Source organism: Triticum dicoccoides, chromosome 3B, assembly GCF_002162155.2.
Source record: "Triticum dicoccoides isolate Atlit2015 ecotype Zavitan chromosome 3B, WEW_v2.0, whole genome shotgun sequence".
NCBI classification, from domain to species: domain Eukaryota; kingdom Viridiplantae; phylum Streptophyta; class Magnoliopsida; order Poales; family Poaceae; genus Triticum; species Triticum dicoccoides.
In genome coordinates this window covers 84912146-84939140 of record NC_041385.1, presented here as the reverse complement: position 1 = coordinate 84939140, position 26995 = coordinate 84912146, and the positions used below count along the sequence as shown (strand labels likewise).

Sequence of the window (26995 nt, the reverse complement as noted above, 5' to 3'; positions counted from 1 at the left end):
AATTTACAAATTGATATTCAAGAAAAATTCCCACTAAAACACGGTTGGTGAAATATCCCATTGCTAGTTACAAATAATACTACCACATGATGCAGGCAAAAAAAGCATTGCTCAAGAGGACACCACCAAATTTGTTGAACCAACGCAACAAAAAGCAATCCAAGATTAACGAGTCAAATGCCACAAATTCTAGTGCATCCCTTGGTGACATCTCAAGTTATCTGCCTCAACATTTCACCAAATATGCTGGAGTCCTGCCTCAAGGAAAAACTAGGGCCTCCTACTTGTCACTCCTCGGAGGAAATGACAAGAACTATCTCATCACCTAAACCAGTGTAAGAATGCAGCACAGAAGTGCAAGATCTACAACCTGATGCATAGACCCCTGGAACCTGACTTGGCGCTTTCTGTTGCGGCACTGCCTGAACTCTTGACCACCGGATGCTTATCGCACAGCCCACGTGTCAGACAGCAGCACCACCACATCAAGCTTGCGTCTTCTTGGGTTCGGTAACGTCAATGGCGATGGCAGAGGGAAAGGGGAAGAGGCCAAGGCAAAGAGGTCCATGAGGAAGCAGAAGCCGAAGACAGCCCGGTTTTGGCTGTGAAAGCTCAGGGCTTTGAAAGGCCAATAGTTGAAGTCGTGTTGTCACTTTGCCTGCCCAAGGACAGCGAGCATATTCGTAACAGATTTGCCCTTGGGGCCGATGAACATCAGCAGATCAAGGAGACAATAATAAACTCCAGATACAGGTGTATTTTTTATATTGCCTATTTTAATTTTTAGAATTCGACAATTGTACTGCCATGACCGGTTTATGTTAACTCTGGAATAGAGTGCGAACTACTCCCTCCGTTCAGAATTACTTGTCACAAAAATGGATAAAAATGAAAGTATCTACAACAAAAATACATCTACATACATTCATTTCTTGGACAAGTAATTCCGAACGGAGGGAGTACCTCTAAACAGACATGAAACAGTACATGTAAGCCACTCTGCCAACCAACGAGGCAGACATGAACTAACTCGTAATACCATACTTTACCAACATGGGCACAGGGCAAGCAGAAAATAAAGCATTTCATCATTCAACGAGAATGAAAATCTGGCTGACTTCAGCTTTAAAACTGTTCAGAGAAGATCAAGAGAATGTCAATTCTGTTCAATACAATACTGGGGTGCCAACGCTGAAATGTTAAGTACGCCCTCCGTCCCTAAATTCTCGTCTTAAATTTGTCTAGATATAGATGTATCTAGTCACGTTTTAGTGTTAGATACATCCATATCTAGACCAAAAAATTGGGACAGAGGTAATATGAGTTTTCTGCCTCGGCCATGATAAGTTGTCACATGTTCGGCTCTAATGACTGGGTACAATAATCAGCGATTAATGACCAATGTGAGCTAGGCATCACGCGAATTGCTCTACGGGAGTTGGGGGGATGTCCTCCATGATCCCTTTACCATCAGCTGCATCGTAATAAAAGAAATTCTTGATCGGATCGCCCTTACAAGATATTGACTTGATCACCTCCTGTTAGATCCAAAAACCAAGTGCAAAGCTATGATCAGTATGCTAAAGAAAATATTCAAATATAAGAAGGCTTGAGATGGAAACAAATTCACACTCGTGCTGGTTTATTTTCGCAGCAAAACATAAATGGAATCTAGTGTTCTTTTGGACTGGAAGTTTTTCTACCTGTTTCAGCAAACATCACGAGTTCAAACACATCCTTCTTAGATCAATTACATCTGTGTGAATGATTTTTTTTCTCTTTGAATGATCCATGTGGAAAATTTCAAACCACAGCTAGCTTCCACCAAGTGGTTTGTTAATGCAGTTTCTAAACTTACCAAGAGCTATCTATGAGCCATAGTATTGAAAACCAAACCAGTAAGTACCTCGATTTACTGGTTCAGCGCTTGGAATGCCGGTTCATTCGTTTGATCGCTGGACTAGCAAGTATAAAATTAAGTACTACTGTACTTCGGTTATGGAGCAAGTACCTTCATTTCTGCATGACAATCAGCAAAACAGCAAAGCCAAGTTCACTAGGTAGGGGGGCGCTAGCTCTGCACTGAAGCATGAGGTCACGAGTTTGAGTACTTGCAGCTGCAACTTTTTTCCTAGCACGAGCGATGTGCAGCAGGTTGAACTGCACTCCAGTGTGCAAACCGCCTGGTTTGACCATGGATTTGTTGAAGTGTATATGTGGATTGCCTAGCCCTTTCCATTGGTTCGGATTTTTGGTTGTGTTGCCTAGTGCATGAACCTTAACATGGTATCAGGGCCTAAGGTCTTGGAGTTCAAGTCCATGTATCGGCCTCATGTAAATTTTAAATTGATTTATAGGAAACAAACATATTGAACTATGTAACCAGACAAGTAATCCCTCTTTAATTATATTTTCAGTTTCTTATTACAGAGATTGATAGATTTACGGTACAAGAAAATTTTACAACGAAAAAAGAAGAGCAGTTAATTTGGAATAGAACTCAATCCGTTCAACTCTCCTAAGAATCTACTCCCCTCTAACCAAATTCACTAGCTTGCTGAAGATAATGGACAAGTCAAATGCCTTTATTCAAACACACACATGACCGCTATTCAAATGAACCCGTAACTGATGCAATTTTTTATTAAACAAACAGTAGAATCATAATGGCTCAAACAAATCCTACAACTGGTAAACAGAAAAGCTAGTAACTGTTGTATCCCACAATCTATGCAGTACTTATCGCAAAAACATAATTGTATATAGACATGGATTCTTTAGGCTTGCACTATGATTATCTCAGCCACCATTTGAGGGCTCAGTCACATGTGGGAAATCAAAAGATAGAATAGATGTATCTTATACTATCATATTTCACATTGTTACATATTTTGGTTGCCTTCCTTTCCATGCTAGCACAAGTACAAATGCCCTAGACTGCGAATTAAAAAGGAAATAATCCATATATAAGAATTCAAAGTGTCATCTCCATACGTCACCGACTTTTTGCTAGTAATAATTTAAATACCATACGTTGCTTGAGATAACTACATTTTCTGTTGAGCTACTATGTTCCACATTTGAAGAAAAAAATATACTGATCCATACCTAAATTATGATTACTTTTCTTATTTTCTGGCTATCACAAGAATTAAACAATAGAAGAAACAGAAAATAGCGGATGGAAGATTGAACCTACCTGACCAAGAATGCCACCAAGGATTGCACATACAGGAGGATGTTCCTTCTTTCCAGCTGCTAAAAGCCGTTCCAGGAGAGCCGTAGGAATTTGAGACTCACTTAAAGACTGCAGTTTACAGCAACAGGGAAAATATCTGAAGAAACGTGACTCAATTACTCAAAATAAGACAAACAACAAAGCTGTACCATTCTATCACACATATCCTTCCTCTGAGCCAAAACTGCAGGTAGATCAGAAAGTGTTGTCTCACCAGGCTCGCGCCCTTCAGATAATTCATAACTTTCCAAGACTGCAAAACGACGTACTTATGCTAGTTACAAAACCAAGACAGCGAAAAATACACATAGGTAACAGTCAAAAGGGTTCTGCATGGCAGATCGAGTGAACATACAGATCAGCAGATTTTTTGGTGAAAAATAAAAATAAGAGTCCTACAGAAAATCTCAGAAAACTATAGGATGTTATGTTCTCTGTCTGCGAAATATCAGGAGCAAGCTCATTTGCTTTGAGATATGAAAAAGATTACTTGTCGCTGGTTTAGTACAAAGTTGTACTACTTTGTACTAAAGAAGTGACAAGTAATATGGATCGGAGGGAGTAGTGAAACAACGATTCAGTTTGTTCTGTTCCACTACTGTACACCATAAATGAATCACATCGATCTTAAATTTTGCAGGGATATGGAACATGCCCACCCCCTACATATTTTTAAACTTCAATACCTGAATTTCATTAGTTTTCACCATAATCACATTTTTGCCTGATATTTGCCCAGGAGAATAACAGTCCAAGAAAGCAAACAAACACCCATTTTCAGTTGCCACTATTAGACAAGATAAACCTTAGGAACAGTAACTTACGTTTTCGTATCATCACCTCTCATGGCGTAGTACAATTTAGTTGTTTTCTTGGGCAGATTCTTCCAGGGCACAGAAATAGCTTCCTGTATAAAAACAAACAAAATGTAAATGCAGCCATTGTACTTCAAATTGCAATACTTGACACCTGAAGCATCCAGAAGGGTAGTGATATGACTGCAATCACCGGAATTGAAAATGTTATATTTGGAAATTGAAGCACCCTAAACGGTGTGGTAATGGCTCTTGCAATCAAATCAAATACAGGTATTCCAGTAATATTTTATAAATGGACTACATGACAGGAGCAACATAGCATCATAAGTACAATAACAGATTGAACCAGTATTTAAGTGGTGGCAAACAAAGAAAAAACAAGATAACATGAGCAATCATGCATAAGTACTTGCATAGAACAAACAATTTAAGAAAGCACAGCAGTGTTAAAAGAACAAAGACCAGCAGCTACCTCCAAGAAATGTTTTACCCAAAAAAGAAAATGCATGCCTTCCCAAATAAGGGTAGGTGGCATCGCAGAGCCACATCAGAATCAGAACTAAAAGGAAAAACGAAATGCAATAAAAGCATTTACTTTCATCTTTTTCCCTGCTGTCACAAAAATTTAAATGTTTAATCGTAGGAGGTATCAGCATGTTTTCATATTTAATATAAACAAAAATTGAATTGCTTCTGTGTATCATGTAACATGTATAAGTTGCAAACTAAATACTCCCCAGAACAGTAAATGGCAGCAAAACAAGGATCGCCAACTTGAGGAATAAAAAACATGAGCATACATACTGAAGACTGTCTCAATAAAGACCAAACTACAAAAAATAAATCAAACTTCCATACCTGCAGGCTAGCATATGACAACTCCTGCTGTTCAGGTTCGCCTCCAGGCTTCTTCTGAAAAAATAAACACAATTTCAGAAATGTACATTTTAAGAATGAACTGAAGATAGAAAATCTGTTCCACTAGCTATCGTAATTTGCAAAGCATAAGAAACTGAATCATCATGGTAATTGAACCAGAAGTGGTTTTTCATAGAACTGAATCCCTGGTACCAGATTCAATATGTAATCTGTGTCCTGTTTAAGCAAAATAAGGTGCTCAATTTTTTTTTATCATCCATTTTAAGAATTGACAGACGAAGAGACAGCCAATGAGATCACCACAGGAATATTGGGTTTTTATATGCTGACAAGATGAATAGCCCGACATAATGCGGCAATCAATCTAAAATTAAACATGCCAATGCAGAAGGTGCCACTGCCACCATTATGTATCTTGAGAATAAAGTAGGCACGACCCAAGATAATTCGCTGGCAGCCTAGAGGCGTACGTCACATAATGCAGAAAGGCCATTTACTTTTGGTGGAGGGGAGGTAGATGGCATTCGAACCATCATTGCCAACTCTAGTGTTTATAGGAGTAATGATAAAGATATGGAAAAGATAATGAGATATTTATGAATTACAAGAAAAAACCACAAACAATAACAAAGCCTTTCAGCCCCAAACAAATTGGAGTAGGCTAGAGTTGAAACCCACAAGATACCAAAACCAAGTCATGGTTCTGGCACATGGATAGCTAAGTTCCACGCACCCTGTCCATGGCTAAATCTTTGGTGATATTCCACTCCTTCAAATCTCTCTTTACAGACTCCTCCAATGTCAAGTTTGATCTACCCCGACCTCTCTTGACATTACCAGCATGCCTTAACCGCCCACTATGCACTGGCGCTTCTGGAGGCCTGCGCTGTATATGCCCAAACCATCTCACACGATGTTGGACAAGCTTCTCTTCAATCAGTGCCACCCAACTCTATCACGTATATCACTCCGGACCCGATCTTTTCTCGTGTGGCCACATATCCATCTCAACATGCGCATCTCTGTAGTTGTTGGACATGTCGCCTTTTAGTTGGCCAACATTCAGCGCCATACAACATCATAGGCCGAATCGCCATCCTATAGCTTTTTTTAGAGATGCCTTTTAGCTTTTGTAACAACTCTCTTATCAAGAGGACACCAGAAGCTTGGCACCACTTCATCCATCCAGCTTTGATTTGATGGCGATCACATCTTCATTGATATTACCATCCTTCTGCAGCATTGACCCCAAATATGCAAAGATGTCCTTCTGAGGTACCAACTGCCATGCTAACTTTCCCCTCCTAGTGCCTAGTGGTACTGAAACATGTACTCAGTTTTAGTTCTCGAAGCAACCTTCGGATTCTAAAGTCCACAGCTCTAACTTTTTCTACGAACCCCCCTCTGACTATCGTCGACTAGCACCACATCATCCGCAAAGAGCATACACCATGGGATATCTCCTTGTATATCCCTTGCGACCTCGTCCATCACCAAAGCAAAAAGATAAGGGCTAAAAGCTGACCCCTGGCGCAGTCCTATTTTAATTGGAAAGTCATCAGTGTCTTCATCACCTGTTCGAACACTTGTCACGACATTATCGTACATGTCCTTGATGAGGGAAATGTACTTTGGTGGGACTATGTTTCTCCAAGACCCACCACATGATATTCCATGGTATCTTATCGTAGGTCTTCTCCAAGTCAATGAACACCATATGTAGGTCATTTTGCTCCATATATCTCTCCGTAAGTTGTCGTACCAAGAAAATGGCTTCCATGGTCGACCTCCTAGGCATGAAACCAAACTGATTTTTGGTCATGCTTGTCATTCTTCTTAACGGTGCTCAATGACCCTCTCCCATTGCTTCATTGTATGGCTTATCAACTTAATTGCACAGCAATTAGTACAACTTTGAACATATGCACACAGGCAGGTATATCTTATTAGAGGTGACAACTGAACATAGATCAATCGCAGGCACACTTAGAAGGCATACATGTCTTTTGACTTCTACTCCCTCCGTCCCATAATATAAGAACGTTTTTCAAGCTAACATAGTTTGAAAAACGTTCTTATATTATGGGACAGAGGGAGTAGTTGTGAAAAACAAAGCAAGTAATACAAAGGTAAGTGATGTATCACTAGACTAGATGTCACATGTCCATAAGTAATACATACCTGAAGATAACTATGGTTCTGCAAATCAACAAATATTTCACCACAAGAATCCTTGCACTCTACAGAGTAGAAGGCAATATGCTTGCCTCTCTTCCGGCAGTTGTCATTAATGAACAACTAGAAACATAATACAGATGCAAAAACAGTGAGGATAAGAAACAGAACACATGACAAAAGAAACAGAAACTAGTGAAAATATTACTTTAGAGAAGGGTCTGCACCTTTGTTTTAAGAGATGCACAGCTAACTACAATAATGTCGAACCTGTCAACGAATCCTTCATCAATTAGTGATGGATCACCTGGAGGAAACAACATGATAGTCATAACTTCTCCAATCATTACTGTAGAAAAGAATCTCAGATTTTATGGCCACCAAAGAATGGTTGAAAATTTCTCTTACAGAACCAATATTAGTAAAACAGACATAACTGCTTGTTCAGTTGTTCCTATCACAAAATGATCTTTCTTGTAAGAACGTTTTCAACTATAGCAGCATTATCAGTAAACACAATAAATTGAACACCAATTCAAGAATACAAGACATGATCACTTTGTATAATATATTTTTTTAAATCTAATAACCAAACTAATCAAAAAGAAGTGCATCAAACTATACACCACACCTATTGCGACAGCAACTCGGACCATTGGATTGAAATCTTTCAAGGACTCGCAGCAAGCCTCAGCTCGTGAGCTAACACCATGCATACATATGTCATGAGGAATTAGGAAGTTTGCACTGAGATCATCCTCAGTGACTATGTGATCATCCATCAAGGATAAACTGCCAACTCCTGCTAGAACAATATTCTTGCAGAACTGCAGAGTAGGAGAGAAATCAACTTAGTGTATGTGGGTACTTTCAGTAAATTAACTAAATTGTAAATGACATATGAGAAGTTAAATTGTTGAAATTCAACTAAAGTTCAGAAGAATTGGGGACCTCTGTTTGAAAAATAAGTGTGCATTGGCAAGATGGAACATGAGATGACAAGGGCGAAAAGCTAAGTTAAGAATATGCCATCAGAAATGAAAGGAACGATGAGTTTAAATTTAATTCCCTTGATCTAGCAAAGAAAAAGATTAAGCGCTTACAAAGAAAAGTATCGGTCTAGCACACAGACAGTTTAAAGAAACTAAAAATGGCTGAATTGTAACTTACTCATTTGAGCGATGCAAACACAGAACATTACCGCAAATACTAGTTATAACACCTTGAACCCTAATTTTTCAATGCTATCTTTTCATAAACAATAGGAGACCATCAAAGTTCTTTTTAAAGGCAAATTAACTGTGAAGCATAATAATAGAAGACAATTTTAGTTACCCACCTCAATAGTAGTACCGTTCACGCCGCACACAAGCACATGTGCTTTACTTAGCCTGTTCCAAGCAACACATATATAACAGTCAGTTAAAACGATGAATGCACCCAAACAGTGTTACAGAAGGTAACAAAAAACCAGTAAAAGACAGACATTACAAATAAACAAAATAGAGCGCAGAACATTGGCAGAAAAAAAAAAACAAGTCCAGAAATTTCTACCGAAAGGATAAAACCAGGTTCACATAATCAGGGGAAAATCCATAGTCGTAGCAGAACGGTAAGTTTGATATGATCCAAAAGGCTGAATCTTGGTTCAAAAAATCTCATAAGACCAAACAGGGTTTTCCCGACACAAAAATCCAACAGAAGTACAAAAATGATGCATTAAAAGAGAAAGAAAGGAAAAAATAGCAGGAGCAGAGCTGGGTTCTTGGGAGGGGAGGGGCGCACCTCTTCTGTGCATCAACGCCCCAGACGCGGATCTGACGGTCATAGAGCGCTGTCTCCTGTGCCGTCAGCTCCTCCTCTGTGCCGCCGCCGCCGCCCATCGCACGGAACGCCCGGATCCTGAGCCTGATACGCGAATCCAGTTAGCAGCCAAAGAAGGGAGAAAGTCGCAACGGTTTTGGAGTTGTCGGAGAAAATGGGTTTCTTTTCTCTCTTCCCCAGAAGCATATCCTACAGGTTCAAGGACGGACGTCCATCTGCCCTGGATGAAGGGTCAAAATTTCGACTCATGCAAGCAATTTAGTAGCCAAACTACTAGCAGAAGATGATCCAAGTCATCCTTTGGTTTGGGAACATCAAACCAAACTAATAGGAGATTATTACTGTTTGGGACGAAGAGTTAATCCGTCCACATACCTACGGAAGAAGGATATCAGATAGGTCACATACTTGGACAGATCCATCATGCAACAACAAGCGAAACGAGAGAGAGAGAAAGGTGGCTCCGGCCTCTATCTATATATGCTGATCCCGCTGGTGTGAACAAATTACTCCTAGATTACACCAAGAGGCATACTAGGAGCTAATTAAAGTGCGCCCCTTGATGTTCCACTGGGCGATTTGCGAGCAGTTAATTTTGCTGTGAGTGCTCGCGGAAATCAAAAGACAGACGGACTGACAGGCTTCTCAGATTTCCCTCACGGAAACCAACCCAAGCAGCAGCTGCCATTAGTATTGCAAAAATAGTAGTAGTACAGTACTACGTACTCCTCTGCTCTCCCGGTCGGCCCTCTGTAAGCCAGTCGCAGCAGCCACTGCCTGCCTATGCTAGCGTACGGGCCGCGGTGCGCGCTACAGACGGAGTTAGAGAAGAGATGGAGAACGGAACCTGGTCGCCGGCTCCGCTGCTTCGCGCCGCGCCGCCTCTTGCCTGCCGCGGTGCTGGCCTTCCGGCTTCCGCGCTTCGCCGCCGGTCCGCCGGTCCGCCGCGCTAGGTAGGAGGAGATTGGGGAACGAAACGAGCGAGGTTTTGGTCGCGGGGGTGGCTGTTCGGAAGTCGGAACGAAACGAGTGTGCCTGTGGGCTGTGGGCTGTGGGCTCGGTTGTGGCCTTGTGGGCCGCTGAATTTATCAAAGGCCTTGTGCGACAGAGTCCATGAAGAAGACAAGCCAGTCTTTGCCTGCCAATCTGCCATAGAATCAACTCAAAAAAAAAACCTGCCATAGAAACCTCAAAAAAAAAAGCCATAGAAACCCTTAAAAAAGAAAAATGACATAGAACAGCAAGCAGGTCAAGGGGGCGAAAGGGAGCTTCAGACACATTTCACATATTGCTTATTTCAAAATTCAGGTTGGGGCAAATTTTACTGCCATGGCAGCTTTATGTTACTGTTTTCAGGTTCTGCCTTATGAAGATGTTGGGTCAACTGACGAACTGCTTTTGTCTGGAAAAAATCATTATGATTATTTTGTCCACTAACTGGTATAAATTTCCAGAAGATCGTCGTTCAAGTCAAGGAGACCGTATAACCGCAGTGGCTACACACAAGGAAGATAATACAACGTCATACTCCTATTTGGTAAAACTGTTTTCATCTATGCTGACAGTTTACAAATGTTGCATCTTTGGTATGACAAGATATCCCTCTTAAGAAACTTGGACTCACATCAAGAGTATAACCATACTAAAAGACTAAAAGTACAGTGTGTCAAAGTACATAGTTTCATATTTATAGAAGACCTCTCTGCTGTCTGTATCAGGGTTTTCGTAATACTGCTACATCAAAGGATCAAAATATCCTGCAGGGAAGCTTCACATTGCCTTGCCCGATTCTTTACTCTCCCTGTCCGCCTTTTCCTTTTTATTGGCATAGGGGTACTCAGCAGGCGAACTCCATAGGCCGAACAAGATGAAGAGGTGCGCGAACAACAGAAGTAGTGACGAATAGGAGGTAGAAGGATAAACGTTCCAGCAGAGCTCCACGACAACAAACAAAATGATCCTGGAACAATGAAGGATATGACATGACAGAAGAAACCAAGGATGAATACTACTAGAAAAAGAAGCACCCCTGGAGGAACACATATAATCTTCAAAAACAGCGAACAAAAGAATTTCTATTACAATTTACCCTAAACCCGTAGCTATGAGTAATTTGTTCAAACAGCTACCTCACATGATTATGAAAAAAAATTAAAGGTGGAAAAAGGATGCAAAGATACTGGTGCCTCATGGAACAGAAGCATTCTATAAACATGACCATGAGTGATTTGCACTAGCATGCTGATTTCAGGTGGGAAATGATGATGAGGAGTGTGTTGCCTTACCTTACTACTGTTGGAAACTGTGTTCTCCACAACAGAAAAGGCAATGAATAGAAGTACCTGCAAACAGAAGAACAAACTTCATTTCCAGCATCTGTAGGTACCGGGCTACACTTGCGCGGTGGCGGTGGTGGTGGTGATGGGGGTGCTTACCAAGAATAAAACTGGTAATGTAATGATCGGGCACACACAATGCCAATGAAGTTTCCAACAAACATCACAGTCACAATATCTGGATTGAAGTTGTTATTATCTCATTAGTCTGGTAAAAGAACAGTTCCAAATGCTGTGAATACAAGTAAGTCAAGCTTTAGAGTCAACATACGCTCTTTACTGAGAATGGACTGTCTAGGCTTGCACGAAATGAGCTGTTGAATTGATGTAGCATCTCTAAATCTGGAATACACAAAATGGAACAAACCACCTTCATGCCTGTCAACAAGTGCAAGAATAGTAAGAAGTATCAGGAAGAACCATACAGTTTAGAGAACAACTATGGTGAAATTTTTACATGCATATGTTTACCACAATTCTAGCATGTAACAACTGATTAGACCCAATATAAGTATACTCACTTAAACCACTTGAAGTGTGCAAACACCATAAGAGTAGTGAGGTGAAAAATCAATAGCCCAATAGCTAGCTCTTTTGATACAAAATACTTCTCAGGAACAAACTTAAAGTTGACAGACCTGAAAAGCATAAAACAGATAAGATTGTATCACAGCTGCATATATGCAATAACAAATCTATGAAGCCACAGCTGGGGATGTGATATACTGGGTATAATTATAGTGCTGAAATGATTTGAAATTCCAGAAGTATTGTATAAGCACCAGAAATGGATGAAGACACGCCCAAGATTGAAAGCTCTTGAGATGTACTCAACAGGATGTGACAACAAGAATGGGATGCCCAACAAAACCTAGAGAATGAAAATGCAAAGCATTAGAGACAAAATGAGATACTTCTTATCCATCTGACCATCTAGCCACTTCCCAAGCAACATAGAGCACAGCACTACGACAAGTTCATGTTTTCCTGAGGCCACACTTTTACATCAATAATCACTAGTTTTTCCATGTAAAATGGCAAATATCTTTATACATAGTCTCATATATAATGAATTCGCATTTAGCAGAAAATTGTAATAAATCATACTGTCCAAATGAGGGTGAACCTTACAATGCACACTGGCAGATGTCAGTACAACTTGAAAAAAAAAAGGAAGACCTAGAAAGATTTATTTTTAACACTACATAACATTTGTGAAATATGAATAACTCATGTTGGAATGCTAGAAGGAGCCATCAAGCATAGCGTAGCCTAAATGAAACTAAGATGACAAGCATGAATAAAGTAAAGCACAACACACCTGTACTCCTGCAGCTCCCAACAAAGCAAGAAAAACTCCTTTGATACTCATGGCCTTTATTGAGAACTTGGTAAGATCAAAGTTTGTAGCATAGGATGAAGGAACAGAGCATGGTCATACACTACTATACCTTCAACATTAGTAGAAACAAAGATGGAGCAAAAAGGAGCACGTTCATCTTAACTGAGACAGCTCCACTGCAGCAAGGTGGTTGCAACTAAATGTGAGCAAAAAGCGTGTACTAACGGTATGGTATGTTAGTACTTTGTAAGAAACAAGCATGGATGAAATGATAAATCAATGTCATACTCACACAGTTTGTAATCACCTGAAAATAATTAGGCCGAGGTACCACTTGTGATAGACAATCAAGACCATAGCAGCATGGAGCAACGTCATAGCAACGCAATCGTTGAAAAGACGGAGCACAAAGATGGAGTGAACTCGCTTTGATAAGCAAAGCAAACCTAAAGCCCACCAAGGAAGCTGGTCGTCATGATCAAGAAACAGGGAGGCATCAGAAACAACTTCAGGTAAACAGATCTACAGAAGTGCTGCCAATGGAAGCCTGGTCATACAGATCTGTTACGTGTTTTCTTACTGGTAAAAGAAAACTTAAACGGTTTTGGAGTCCCTTGTAAATTATATACAGTTATCCTCATTGAACTGAACAAAAGACTGTTCTAAGTTTAGAATTGTGAAACTAACGTCATCAATTTCCCACTCATACCACTTCAGTCTTGACGTAAAGCAGCAAAACAAGGCTCAGGTTGACAAGATACAAGACGCCGAACAGAATCTGCAAACACAACCCAAAAGCGCATTGCATCAGCACAGCTACCGGCATGACTGATGCGGCAAGACAAGCAAAATAAGACGATGCTGGCAAACAAATTTAGCACTGGAAAGGTGACCTGAGCAGGGAACACTTGGCCGGCGGTGAGGAACTTGATGGCGGAGTAGACGTAGAGGAAGCCGGCCGGGTAGACCAGCGGCCCGGTGTCGCCCTCGATCTTGGTGTAGTCCCTCTCCCCCTCCCGAAAAGCATCGACCTTCCACGCGAAATCAACACTCCGAAGTCAGAATCTCTGGCTCAACCCGAATTCCAAATTCTCCACCCAAAAGAGGGGAAAAAACGAGCTTAGTGCTCGATTGCAGGTACCTGAGACATGTAGGCGTCCCAGTCGATCTTGGTATCTGCACACGGAAGCAACAGCGCGGAGGTGAGCTGCGAGCGGGAGATGGCTGGGAGGGAAAGAGGGGGAAGGGGAAGGGCGCGAACACGGGACGAAGGCGACGATGAGGGCGACGAGCGCGGCGTCGGCGAGCAGCAGGAAGGCGGCGAAGTGGAGCGGCCGGCTCCGGTCTGCTGTCTTACCAGGCACGCTTGCGGGCCGCTCCTTCGCCAGCCGCGCCCGCGCCATGCTGGCGGCGACGAGGCAACGCGGCCGCAGATCCAGAGGCGGCTGAGGCGATTTTGGCCGGCCGGTGAGCAACTCGCCTGTTGGTTTGGTGGAGCTGTTGCGCGTTGTGGGCATTGGGCTTGTACGCTCTTACGGTTAGGGTGTTCTCGGCCCATGGAACGAGAGGGTGGGGTGGGCTCGAACGGCGGGCCGCCTGCAGAAACGTTTGGGTTTCAGGCCATTGTTCTTCTCTGCGTGAACTGGAACTCGCTCGGCCCAAAACAAGCTTATTTACTTTATTATTTTATTCCTAAAGAATTTTACTTGAAAGATATGTGTACTCAAGTAAGTTATTTAAAATGCGAAAAATAAAATGTTCATGTATCTCAACAAAAAATGTCCATATGTTTGGGGGGAAATGGTACCCTCATATTTTAAAAAGTGATCGTGCTTATGGAAGAAATATTCATGTGTTAAAAAAACCATGTATTTAAAGAAAATCATGCACTTTGAAGAACTGGTCACTGACAACTGAGGAATAAAATATGTTTATATACTTCTGGAAGAAATGTTCGCACGTGTGCCAAAAAGGACATAAATAAAAAAAAGGATAAAACTTGTAAAATCGGAACAGGACACCAGGTGTTGTGCTAGGGTGCACGTTATAGGGGCAGTTTATTCCTATGAGTGTAGAATAGGAATTTCCTTCATCGCTCGATTTATATGCATCAGGAGCTTCTACTAGATGCTAGAACGCTTATGTATATGTTGAAAGAAAAAGAAATATATAAGCGTCTATGTAAATGTCATGACCTCGAGTATAAATTACTATATTAGGTGTGCTAAAACTAACATTTTAGTGGTGCCTAGACAACAAAAACGTATTAAATTTTTACTTCACCGTCTGACTGGAAGTTAAACGTCAATGCCAACCTCTAGTTTGGGAATAAATCTTATACAAACTGAATGACTAGGATTTTGAACTCAAGAATCTAGTATTTTAAGTGTTCCACTTCAGATGACCTTACCATGCAATAAATGAGTTTCAATTCAAGGAGAGTGGGCCATGGTTGCCGCTCGGGCCAGCCCCATCCTAGCCTCCATCACCACCATCCAACCCTTGTCACAATCACCGCCGCCATGCCCCTGATAGTTGAAAGTGCGTTATATCGACTAGAGGGGGGGTGAATAGGTGATTTTTATGAATTCTTCACTGAGGAATTTGCCGGTGAGGAAATTCCTTAGCGAAGAACTACTTGCAGCGAAATAAGTACTCAGAAGTAAGCATGACAGAATACACACATAGTCATCGTAATGAAATGAAGACAAACACAGAGTACAGAAAGCGTAAACACAGGATAACACAAGATGAAGACAAACAAACTGAAGAAATTGAACTGAGGAAATTGAGAAAGTCTTCAGTCAAAGTCTTCAAACACAGATATGAACAATCACTCAACACAGTAATGAGAAAATGAAAGAGTTGAGGAAATAGAACTAGTAAGGTTGGTGAAGACAATGATTTGGTAGACCAGTTCCAACTGCTGTCTCAGTTGTACGTCTGGTTGGAGCGGCTGATTATTTAAACTCGAGGACACACAATCCCGGACACCCAGTCACTGAGCACGCAGCTCGGGACACCAAGTCCTCACCGTATTCTTCTTGAACTAAGGTCACACAGACCTCGTCCAATCACTCGTGGTAAGTCTTCAGGCGACTTCCAAACCTTCACAGACTTCGGTCACTCGGCGATCCACAATTCCTCTTGGATGCTCTAGACCATGACGCCTAACCGTCTGGAAGAAGCACAGTCTTCAAAGGTAACAAGCGTCGGATCCACGCAGGATCAATCTCTTCAGTGATGCTCAATCACTTTGGGTTTGTAGGTGTTGGGTTTGGGTTTTTCCTCACTCGATGATTTTCGCTCAAAGTCCTCGGAGGATGGGTTGCTCTCAAATGACGAGTGTCAGTTTCTCTCAGAGCAGCCAACCAGCTAGTGGTTGTAGGGGGCGTCTATTTATAGCCTAGGGAGTAGCCCAACATGATAAGACATAAATGTCCTTCGATGATATGACCGTTAGGTGGATAAGATATTTTGGGACAGCTGGCGCGCAGCACAGCAACGGTCGGAAATTTGACTCTCAAATTCCTCAGGGCTATCATGTTCCTCACTGTGTAGGCAATCCGCACTAGCGAATTCCTAACTCCTCAGTCAGAACAAATTCCTCAACGACCAGAAGAACTGTATGAGATTTCCAATGGCTTCACTTGAAGGGATTGGTAGGTGTAGGATTTTGAGTTGAGCATCACATGGAAATTTTTCCTTAGTATTTCCTCGACCCCCTCTAACAGTACGGTGTTTCCTATGACTCAAGAAAGAGAAAAACAAAACTATGAAAACGAAAGTCTTCAAGCTTCATATTCCTCGCATGAATATCAAGTCTTCACGGACACACCGATTTCTTCACTTTCAAAGTCTTCATGAAAGTCTTCAGGAATACCAAAATCTTCAGTCGAAGTTATTCATTTTTAGGGGGCGACTTTCTCTGTAAATATCAAACTCCTCATAGACTTATAGACCTGTGTACACTCATAAACACATTAGTCCCTTAACCTATAAGTCTTCAATACACCAAAATCACTAAGGGGCACTAGATGCACTTAAAATAGTGAAGGAAATATGCCCTAGAGGCAATAATAAAGTTATTATTTATTTCCTTATATCATGATGAATGTTTATTATTCATGCTAGAATTGTATTAACCGGAAACATGATACATGTGTGAATACATAGACAAACTAAGTGACACTAGTATGCCTCTACTTGACTAGCTCGTTTATCAAAGATGGTTATGTTTCCTAGCCATGGATAAATAGTTGTCATTTGATTAACGGGATCACATCATTAGGAGAATGATGTGATTGACTTGACCCATTCCGTTAGCTTAGCACTTGATCGTTTAGTATGTTGCTACTGCTTTCTTCATGACTTATACATGTTCCTATGACTATGAGATTATGCAACTCCCATTTACCGGAGGAACACTTTGTGTGCTACCAAACATCACAACGTAACTAGGTGATTATAAAGGTGCTCTACAGGTGTCTCCGAAGGTACTTGTTGGATTGGCGTATTTCGAGATTAGGATTTGTCACTCCGATTGTCGGAGAGGTATCTCTGGGCCCACTCGGTAATGCACATCACTATAAGCCTTGCAAGCATTGCAACTAATTAGTTAGTTGCGGGATGATGTATTACGGAACGAGTAAAGAGACTTGCCGGTAACGAGATTGAACTAGGTATTGAGATACCGACGATCAAATCTCGGGCAAGTAACGTACCAATGACAAAGGGAGCAACGTATGTTGTTATGCGGTTTGGCCGATAAAAGATCTTCGTAGAATATGTGGGAGCCAATATGAGCATCCAAGTTCTGCTATTGGTTATTTACCAGAGACGTGTCTCGGTCATGTCTACATAGTTCTCGAACCCGTAGGGTCCGCACGCTTAAAGTTAGATGACAGTTATATTATGAGTTTATGTGTTTTGATGTACCGAAGGAGTTCAGAGTCCCGGATGAGATCGGGGACATGACGAGGAGTCTCGAAATGGTCGAGACGTATAGATCGATATATTGGACGACTATATTCGGACTTCGGTAAGGTTCCGAGTGATTCGGGTATTTTTCGGAGTACCGGAGAGTTACGGGAATTCGTATTGGGCCTTAATGGGCCACGCGAGAAAGGAGAGAAAGGCCCCAAAGGTTGGCAGCACCCATCCCCATGGACTAGTCCGAATTGGACTAGGGAGGAGGGCGCCCCCTTCCTTCCTTCTCCTTCTCCCTTCCGTTCTCCTACTCCCACAAGGAAAGGAGGAGTCCTACTCCCGGTGGAAGTAGGACTCCCCCCCTTGGCGCGCCCTCCTCCTAGGTCGGCCGCCTCCCCCCCTTGCTCCTTTATATACGGGGACAGGAGGAACCCCATAGACACAACAATTGATCATTGATCTCTTAGACGTGTGCGGTGCCCCCTCCACCATAATCCACCTCGATAATATCGTAGCGGTGCTTAGGCGAAGCCCTGCGTCGGTAGAACATCATCATCGTCACCACACCGTCGTGCTGACGGAACTCTCCCTCGACACTCGGCTGGATCAGAGTTCGAGGGACGTCATCGAGCTGTACGTGTGCAAGAACTCGAAGGTTTCGTGCTTTCGGTGCTTGATCGGTCGAGCCGTGAAGACGTACGACTACATCAACTGTGTTGTTCTAATGCTTCCGCTTACGGTCTACGAGGGTATGTGGACACACTCTCCCCTCTTGTTGCTATGCATCACCATGATCTTGTGTGTGCGTAGGATTTTTTTAAATTACTACGTTTCCCAACAATGGTATCAGAGCCTAGTTTTATGCGTAGATGTTATATGCACGAGTAGAACACAAATGAGTTGTGGGAGATACAAGTCATACTGCTTACCAGCATGTCATACTTTGGTTCGGCGGTATTGGTGAATGAAGCGGCCCGGACCGACATTACGCGTACGCTTACGCGATACTGGTTCTACCGACGTGCTTTGCATATAGGTGGCTGGCGGGTGTCAGTTTCTCCAACTTTAGTTGAACCGATTGTGGCTACGCCCGGTCCTTGAGAAGGTTAAAACATCACTAACTTGACGAACTATCGTTGTGGTTTTGATGCGTAGGTAAGAACGGTTCTTGCTAAGCCCATAGTAGCCACGTAAAACTTGCAACAATAACGTAGAGGACGTCTAACTTGTTTTTGCAGGGCATGTTGTAATGTGATATGGTCAAGACGTGATGCTATATTTTATTGTATGAGATGATCATGTTTTGTAACTGAGTTATCGACAACTGGCAGGAGCCATATGGTTGTCGCTTTATTGTATGCAATGCAATCGCCATGTAATTGCTTTACTTTATCACTAAGCGGTAGCGATAGTCGTAGAAGCAATAGGTGGCGAAACGACAACGATGCTACGATGGAGATCAAGGTGTTGCGCCGGTGACGATGGTGATCATGATGGTGCTTCGGAGATGAAGATCGCAAGCACAAGATGATGAGGGCCATATCATATCACTTATATTGATTGCATGTGATGTTTATCCTTTATGCATCTTATTTTGCTTTGTTTGACGGTAGCATTATAAGATGATCTCTCACTAAATTTCAAGGAATAAGTGTTCTCCCTGAGTATGCACCATTGCGAAAGTTCTTCGTGCTGAGACACCATGTGATGATCGGGTGTGATAGGCTCTACGTTCAAATACAACAGGTGCAAAACAGTTGCACACGCGGAATACTCAGGTTAAACTTGACGAGCCTAGCATATATAGATATGGCCTCGGAACGCTGAGACCAAAAGGTCGAGCGTGAATCATATAGTAGATATGATCAACATAATGATGTTCACCGTTGAAAACTACTCCATCTCACGTGATGATCGGACATGGTTTAGTTGATTTGGATCACGTGATCACTTAGATGATTAGAGGGATGTCTATCTAAGTGGGAGTTCTTAAGTAATATGATTAATTGAACTTAAATTTATCATGAACTTAGTCCTGGTAGTATTTTGCAAATTATGTTGTAGATCAATAGCTCGCGTTGTTGCTTCCCTATGTTTTTATATGTGTTCCTAGAGAAAACTAAGTTGAAAGATGTTAGTAGCAATGATGCGGACTTGGTCCGTGATCTGAGGTTTATCCTCATTGCTGCACAGAAGAATTATGTCCTTGATGCACCGCTAGGTGACAGACCTATTGCAGGAGCAAATGCAGACGTTATGAAAGTTTGGCTAGCTCAATATGATGACTACTTGATAGTTTTGTGCACCATGCTTTATGGCTTAGAACTGGGACTACAAAAATGTTTTTTGAAACGTCACGGAACATATGAGATGTTCCATGAGATGAAGTTGATATTTCAAACTCATGCCCGTGTCAAGAGGTATGAGACCTCTGACAAATACTTCGCCTAAAAGATGGAGGAGAATTGCTCAACCAGTGAGTGAAAGAACATGCGATGCCCCCATGTTTGGTTTTGGTAATTGATGACAATCTCTATGGACTAATGGTTGCCTTGAGTTATATTTGAAGGTTTTGTTCATAGGCTTTTCTTGAAGTCCATGTGTTGGTTTCAAGGAGGTTATGAGTTGACCAAGGTGCTATTAAGGAATTATCCAAAGATTGGTCATGTGAGTGTTGAGCTTATTGCAAGCATGTCTTGAAGAAGAAGATTGTGTGATCATTCATGTTTACCTTCAAGACATCATCCAAATGAAGAGAGTTGGAAAGATTCAAGGTTGATCAAGACTAAGTCAAGAGTGAATCAAGTTGATCAACTCACAAAGCGTAGAAGATGTACCGAGAGGGATCAAGTGATCCCATGGTATGGTAAGCATTGTCCATTGCACTTTGTGTACTAACCCATGGTCTATGTGAGAGTTCTATGTGGGTTTAGGTACGTGTCCATGGGCTTGCTTCAAGAGGAAGATATCATACAACCCATGGAAAGGATGACATCAAGTGGTGATCGTCATCATGATTGCCGTGTGCAAGTTCAAGTGGAGCATCACGAAGAGATCAAGTGCTTGAATCTTATCATCCTTTGTGGTGTCAATGTTCTTGTGAAGATGTGCCGAAGAGAGGCTCACCCATAGTGGACTATGGGGGAGCAATCATCTAGTCTTCATCGAGCCAACGCAATCAAGAAAGGTGGTCCAACTTGAGGGAGTCAAGATCGTCATCATCTAGCTCAAGTGGACCATGTGCAAGGAAAAGGTTTTCCCTTGATAGGTTTTCTCTTTTACCGGTCTCGTGGTGGTAGTTGGGAGACCGGGTTATAGGATCGTTTGTCGTACTATCAAGGGGGGCTCTCAAGTTGGTAGCTTGATCGTATCGTTAGTAGAGATCTCAAACCATTGCATCCTTGCATCATGTTTATTGGTTCTTGTTTGGTTCTCTTTGTGAGTCTTAGAGCTTATGGTCATCTTGATGACAAGCTTGGTTTCATCGAATTCGGAGCTCGTATGCGAAAGTTGTGGCTGTTTTGATATTGCCTGTTTTACTTAGAGAGGTTGTACCGCCCCATAGAGAGGTTGTACCGGTTGATCGGTACAACCGGTGTTTGGAGTGGTTGTACCGCTCCAGAATTGGTCCAGAGGTTGTACCGGCCATGTACCGCTCTACCACCGGACTAGCTTCTGTTGTGGTGCGATTGTTGGGCGGTTGTGGGCCGGCTGTTCTGCTTATTGCCTGTTACCGGTTGTACCAGTGCTCTTAGCGGTTGTACCGCTCCTATGTCTTTCTGCACATAACGGGCAGATTCGTGGGGACCTATTTAAGGGGGTCTTCTTCCCCAATGGTTCCCTAACTCTTGAGCTTGTTTTTGCCCCCATTGTTGACCTTCTTTGAGCTTGCTAACTCTCAATCCCTCCATGGATTCTTGCTAGTTTTTGAGGGAAAAGAGAGAGGAGATCTAGATCCACACTTCCACCAATCACTTTCTCCTCTATGTGAGGGGAACCCCTTGGATCTAGATCTTGGAGTTCTTTGTGTTGTCCTTCTTATTCTTCCTCTCACTTTCCTCCCTAGCATTAGTTGCTTTTGGTGGGATTTGAGAGAGAAGGACTTGGGCACTCTGTGTGCCCTTGCCATTGCATTTGTGCATCGGTTTGAGTTCTCCATGGTGATACGTGGAAGTTACAAGTTGAGAAGCTTATTACTCTTGGGTGCTTGGTAACCTTGAGCTTGTACCTCTTGGGTGCTTGGGCGCCCTAGACGGTTGGTGGTGCTTGGAGCTCAATCATTGTGGTGTAAAGCTCCGCGCAAGCGTCGGGGTCTCCAATTAGGTTGTGGAGATCACCCCGAGCAATTTGACGGGTACCGGTGACCGTCCCCAAGGGTTGCCAAAGTGTACGGGTTCGGTGACCGCCCCAAGGGTCGCAATTTGTACGGGTTCGGTGACCGCCCTCAAGGGTGCCTTAGTGGAATCACGGCATCTTGCATTGTGCAAGGGCGTGAGGAGATTACGGTGGCCCTAGTGGCTTCTTGGGGAGCATTGTGCCTCCACACAGCTCCAAACGGAGATTAGCATCCGCAAGGGTGTGAACTTCAAGATACATCGTCGTCTCTGTGTGCCTCGATTATCTCTTACTCGAGCCCTTTACTTATGCTCTTTACTTTCTGATAGCCATATTGTTCTTTGTCATATTTCTTGCTATTGCATAGTTACTTATCTTGCTTAGCATAAGTTGTTGGTGCACATAGGTGAGCCTAGTTGTTTTAGGTTTTGTGCTTGACAAATTAACCGCTAGGTTTATTCCGCATTTGTTCAAGCCTAAATCGTAATTATTTTAAAGCGCCTATTCACCCCCCCCCCTTTAGGCGACATCCACGATCTTTCAATTGGTATCAGAGCCTCGTCTCTCTTTGTTAGGCTTAACCACCTAGAGAGTAAATATGTGGACTAGGGGATTAGGATTCTCTGACACTCTTAGTTTCGATGGCACAAATTTTGATGTTTGGGTGATTCGCATGCTTAATCTCTTTAGGGTCATGGACCCAAATTTAGAGCAAATTGTAGATATGGGTTTTTCTCCTCCAAAGGATCCCCAAAGATTATCTTTAGAGGATGAGAAAAACTCTTATCTCAATGCTCAAGATTCTAATGTGCTTTTCGATGCTTTGAGCAATGTAGTTATATTTGAACTCATGCCGTTCTGGGATGCTCATGAGTTGTGGACGAAGCTTCAAGATAAATATGGTGTGTCCAAGATTTGTGGGGATGATCGTTCTCCCTCCACCTCCGGTCGTATAGTCTTCTTAACTTCTTCTACTTCACCTACATGTGGTTTGCCACAAGGTAATGATATGGTGAGTAGTGTTGGTCATTGCAATGATGATAGTATGCTTATTGTGGATGATCCTTCATTGCTATATTATTGCAACGCTCCTTCTTTGGGCTTTAACACTTCGAGCACTCCAAATGTTTCACGTGCTTGTGTTGATAGTCCTTGCATATCATGTAGAAATTGCTTGACTAAATCTCATGATGATATGCTTGCTATGTCTTGTTGCCATGATAAAAATGCATCTATTTCCTCGAATTGTTGTGCTAACAATGTAGAGGAAACCCAACACTCCATGTAACAAAATGTGGTGTTTAATAGTGCCTCAAGGGATCCTACACCATCATATATTGCTTTTTGCCTTATGGCTAAGGCGTCAAAGGTATCTCCTACTTTGTACCCCAATATGTCTCTTGATGATGATGTTGATGCTAATGATGATGAGGATAATGATGAAGAGAATGATAATGTTGCCTCCTTAAAAACTAAGGGGGAAATGATTTTTAAAGCTCTTCATAAAAATAAAATTGCTCGTTCCAACTTCATGGAAATAATGTCCATTGCCATTGATGGGAAGAAATACATTGAGGAGCTAGAATCTCATCTAGAGGAGCATGAGGTCACCATTGAGAAAATGGAAGCTCATGGGCGTGATTACACAAATGAGATCGCGGAGCTATCTCAAGCTCTTGAACATGAACAGACCACCTCCGAATCTCTTGAGGAGACTTTTGCTCTAGAAATATCTAGAGTGAGGGAATCTCATGATAGAGCTCTTGAGGTGGCCAATGATTTCAAAACTAAAAATGCTAAGCTTGAAGTTTCTCATGCTATACTCCTTGAGGATTTTGAGCACCTCGAAAATGGCTCAAGGGTCATCAAGGGTGATCTCATCAAACTCACCGAGTCTCATGCCCAACTTGAAGCTTCTTATTTAAAAGAGTTTGCCAAGTTGTCCTCTCCTATTGTTGTAAATGATGATGGTTGTGCTACTAACTCTATTACTTGTGAAGCATCCATTTTGAAGGAGAATGTTGAGCTACCGGCTCAACTTGAGGTGCTATCTAGCAATTATGGGAAATTGGAAGAAAGTCATGAAAAGCTCTCAAGCTCTCATGATGATCTTCTAGTATCCCATAATGTGCTAAAGATAGCTCATGAGTCCATGATTGCTAAGGTAACATCTTGTGAGCCTCATGTGGATACTAGCACTACTTCTAGTCAAAATAGTATATTGCCATGTGCTAGTCCTTGTAATTCATCTACTCACAATGTTGGTACATCTTGCGATGAATTGCTTTCCTTGCCTTGTTGCTCTAACGATGAAGCTTATACTTCCTCTAGTACTTGTGTTGAGACTAACCATGTAGAGGAAATCAAAGAGCTCAAGGCCCAAGTCACTTCTTTGAAGAAAGACTTGGAAAAGTGTCATGAAGGAAAATTCACACTCAAAATATCTTGAGTGTGCAAAAATCCCCCAATGACAAAGGTGGACTTGGATTCAACTCCAACAAGAAGAAGAAATCCAAGATCAACAAGAAGAAGGGCCAAAAACAAGTCAAGAATTCAGCCAAGATTATTTGCTTCAAGTGCAAAATTGAAGGGCATCATGTTAGATCTTGCCCATTGAAGAAGAAGGCCATTAGTGACAAGCAACAAGGGAAGCGGCTACAAGTGCATTCTCATGCTCAACCTCAATTTGAAGAAAGGCCTCTTCCCAAGAAGACTCAAGCTAATGCTTCTCAAGTTGAGAAATCAAGTGAGAAGAAAGTGAAGAGTAGACATTGCTATCTATGTCGTGAGAAAGGTTACCTTGCTTCTTCATGCACTAGTGGTAACTTATCCAACCTAATTGTTATTGATGATGTCTATTCTCTTGGGAAGGATAAGGTTGGCAATGTGTTTGCCAAGTTTGTTGGTACTCAAAGTGGTTTGAAGCAAAGAACCATTTGGGTAGCCAAGCCTATTGTGACTAACCTCTTAGGACCCAACTTGGTTGGGTACCAACTAGCTCAAACTTGATCAATAGGTGTTGTTGGAGGGCATTGGAGACTTGGCTACATTATGAAGAATTAAGGGGACTTCATCACTCTTATTGTCTCAAGCCAAGTCAATTGAATCGTCAAGTTTATATCTTATATCCAATGTGCCTCCTTGCGGTAACTTGTACTTAAAATTGCTTACGTTGAAAGTTACTTGCCCCCTTGCATGTTTTGGTTTTGTTCCTTGCATGTGTTTGTATATGATGTGTCTCCAAATTGCCTCTGTGTATGTTGGTTTGCACATCATGTACTTGTGTGTCGTTCGTTGAGCCTTAGTGCATCTTGGTTGTATCTTAGTTGGCTCGTGTGAGAGATTAATGGAATATACCATTATGGGGGAGTGATGTGCTTTGTGCACTTCGCAATCCTATAAAGGTGGGTACATAGGGAATACCACTTAGTATTGATATTACAAGATTATCTAGTCGCTAGGTGGTATATCTCTCATGAGAAATTCAAATTCTAAATAGTCTGTTAATTATCTCTTGTTTGTTTCTCTTATTGCCTCTTGTTAAGTTTTTATTGGTATCACATTATGGGGGAGTAATATGCTATGTATATTACTAGCCTAGAAAATGTGTACATTTGAGATTTTGTCACCTAGTGTTGATATTGTAGATTATCTTGTTCCTAGGTGGCATGTTAGCTCTACAAGTTGCAACTTGCTTGTGTTTGGTGTGAAGATGATGTTGGATATCCTTGCTATCTACCAACGGGAATTATTTCCAAATACTTCTTGTCTTTTGACAAGTGGTAGTCACTTATGTGTGGTAGAATTTATTGATCATCTTTACATTGGCTTTTATTTTTATTTGCCTTTTATCTTGCCAAGGTTTGTGTCAACTCCCGTTGTCTTCCATACCACTTGTGGATCTTGTTAATTTCTTGTTCTTGTCTAGTGTTTTCTAGATATAGTGAAAGTGGTGATCCCACCTTGTGCATTTTGTATTCAAAAGCAAATTCTCTCTAGTGCACAACTCGTGGGGGAGCTATCCTATTTTCTTTAGAACACTCTTCTTGTGATCCTTATCAAGTGTGTGTTGGTGGAAGGCAAGCCTTTTTCTTTTGGTACCTTGTGCCATCATGAAACTTTGTTGCGAGCTTGGTTTGTTTGGAACCATCCTCTCTTTGGGAGTTTGACATCTTTAATTTAGTGCGTATCAATGGATATCTCATTCCTTGACGTATTTTTAATGATATCTTCCAAGTGATGATTTATCTATTTGGTATCCTTTTTCACTTGGCATTTCATTTTCATTGGTTTCGGTTCGAGCATGCATATTTACTTCTTGTATGTTATTTGGCATGCTTTCTTTCTTTGACTCAATATATAGGGGAAACTCCACCTAGCCTCAATTTGGATGTATGTGCATGAAATTCATTTTCATATCTATATGCACATATTTATGTGGAGTTTGTCCTATGTATTGGTGTTTCTAACTATGTGGTCCCAATGAGTTTGGGTACCGTTTAGTTTGTGTTGTTCTTCTAGGAACATTTGGAGATGCATTGGATGCTTGGCTCACTCACAAGGAAGGTGTTTCCACCATGTGCTTATTGGAGTCAAGCTAGGATGATCAATGAACTACCATCTACCTTCAATTGGTATCTACTACATCCTTCCAATGGTATCTCGGTAACAAGTATCATCATCTACTTCATGCACACATTTCTTGCATCAACCTTGTGTAGGTTGTATCATGGCATCTATTCATTCTTTCTTGTGATTCTTGTTTCCTTTCTCAAAGCATCCCAATAATGATCTCATGTTGCTAGTTGTGATGTCTTTGATGGTTGTGTGGTAGGAATTCATTTATATACAATAAGACCATATCTAGCCATGTGCTATGCTTCCAAGCAAATATCTTATTGGTATATGTACGACTTCCTTTTGGATATCTTATTCCTTTGTGTTGTAACTATGTCGGGTGTACATCCTTCTTTGTAGACATATATCATCATGATTTCGTCTACCTAGAACCTTATACACCTGAGAGAAATTACATCTCTAGATGGTATCCTTTCTTTCACGTCCATCTTGTCTTTCTTTTGTTATTTCTTTGGTGGCTCCGTGAAAGCTCTTGTCTTGA

General features: G+C 41.7%; 1 protein-coding gene across 1 annotated transcript; it reads right to left on the bottom strand.

The window, feature by feature from the left end:
* Positions 1-1076: 1076 nt before the first annotated feature.
* On the bottom strand, positions 1077-14105 carry LOC119279341. The gene is made up of 24 exons (XM_037560609.1): positions 13874-14105; positions 13754-13788; positions 13506-13643; positions 13322-13390; positions 12920-13077; positions 12722-12788; positions 12592-12645; positions 12053-12141; positions 11792-11908; positions 11542-11648; positions 11370-11448; positions 11220-11276; positions 10708-10894; positions 9782-10080; positions 8896-9018; positions 8450-8501; positions 7742-7937; positions 7338-7417; positions 7117-7233; positions 4915-4968; positions 4079-4145; positions 3388-3491; positions 3200-3307; positions 1077-1538 (listed from the first exon to the last, which is right to left on the bottom strand). Exons 1-24 carry the CDS (start codon positions 14013-14015, stop codon positions 1416-1418), a joined length of 2622 nt encoding a protein of 873 aa, XP_037416506.1. The 5' UTR covers positions 14016-14105; the 3' UTR covers positions 1077-1415.
* Positions 14106-26995: the final 12890 nt, after the last annotated feature.

Coding starts and splice junctions, on each gene's coding strand:
- LOC119279341 (XM_037560609.1), bottom strand. CDS start 14,015: ATGGCGCGGGCGCGGCTGGCGAAGGAGCGGCCCGCAAGCGTGCCTGGT. Junction 12,646..12,721: donor TGTTTCTACTAATGTTGAAG/GTATAGTAGTGT, acceptor TTCTCAATAAAG/GCCATGAGTATCAAAGGAGT. Junction 4,146..4,914: donor TGTCATATGCTAGCCTGCAG/GTATGGAAGTTT, acceptor GTTTTTATACAG/GAAGCTATTTCTGTGCCCTG.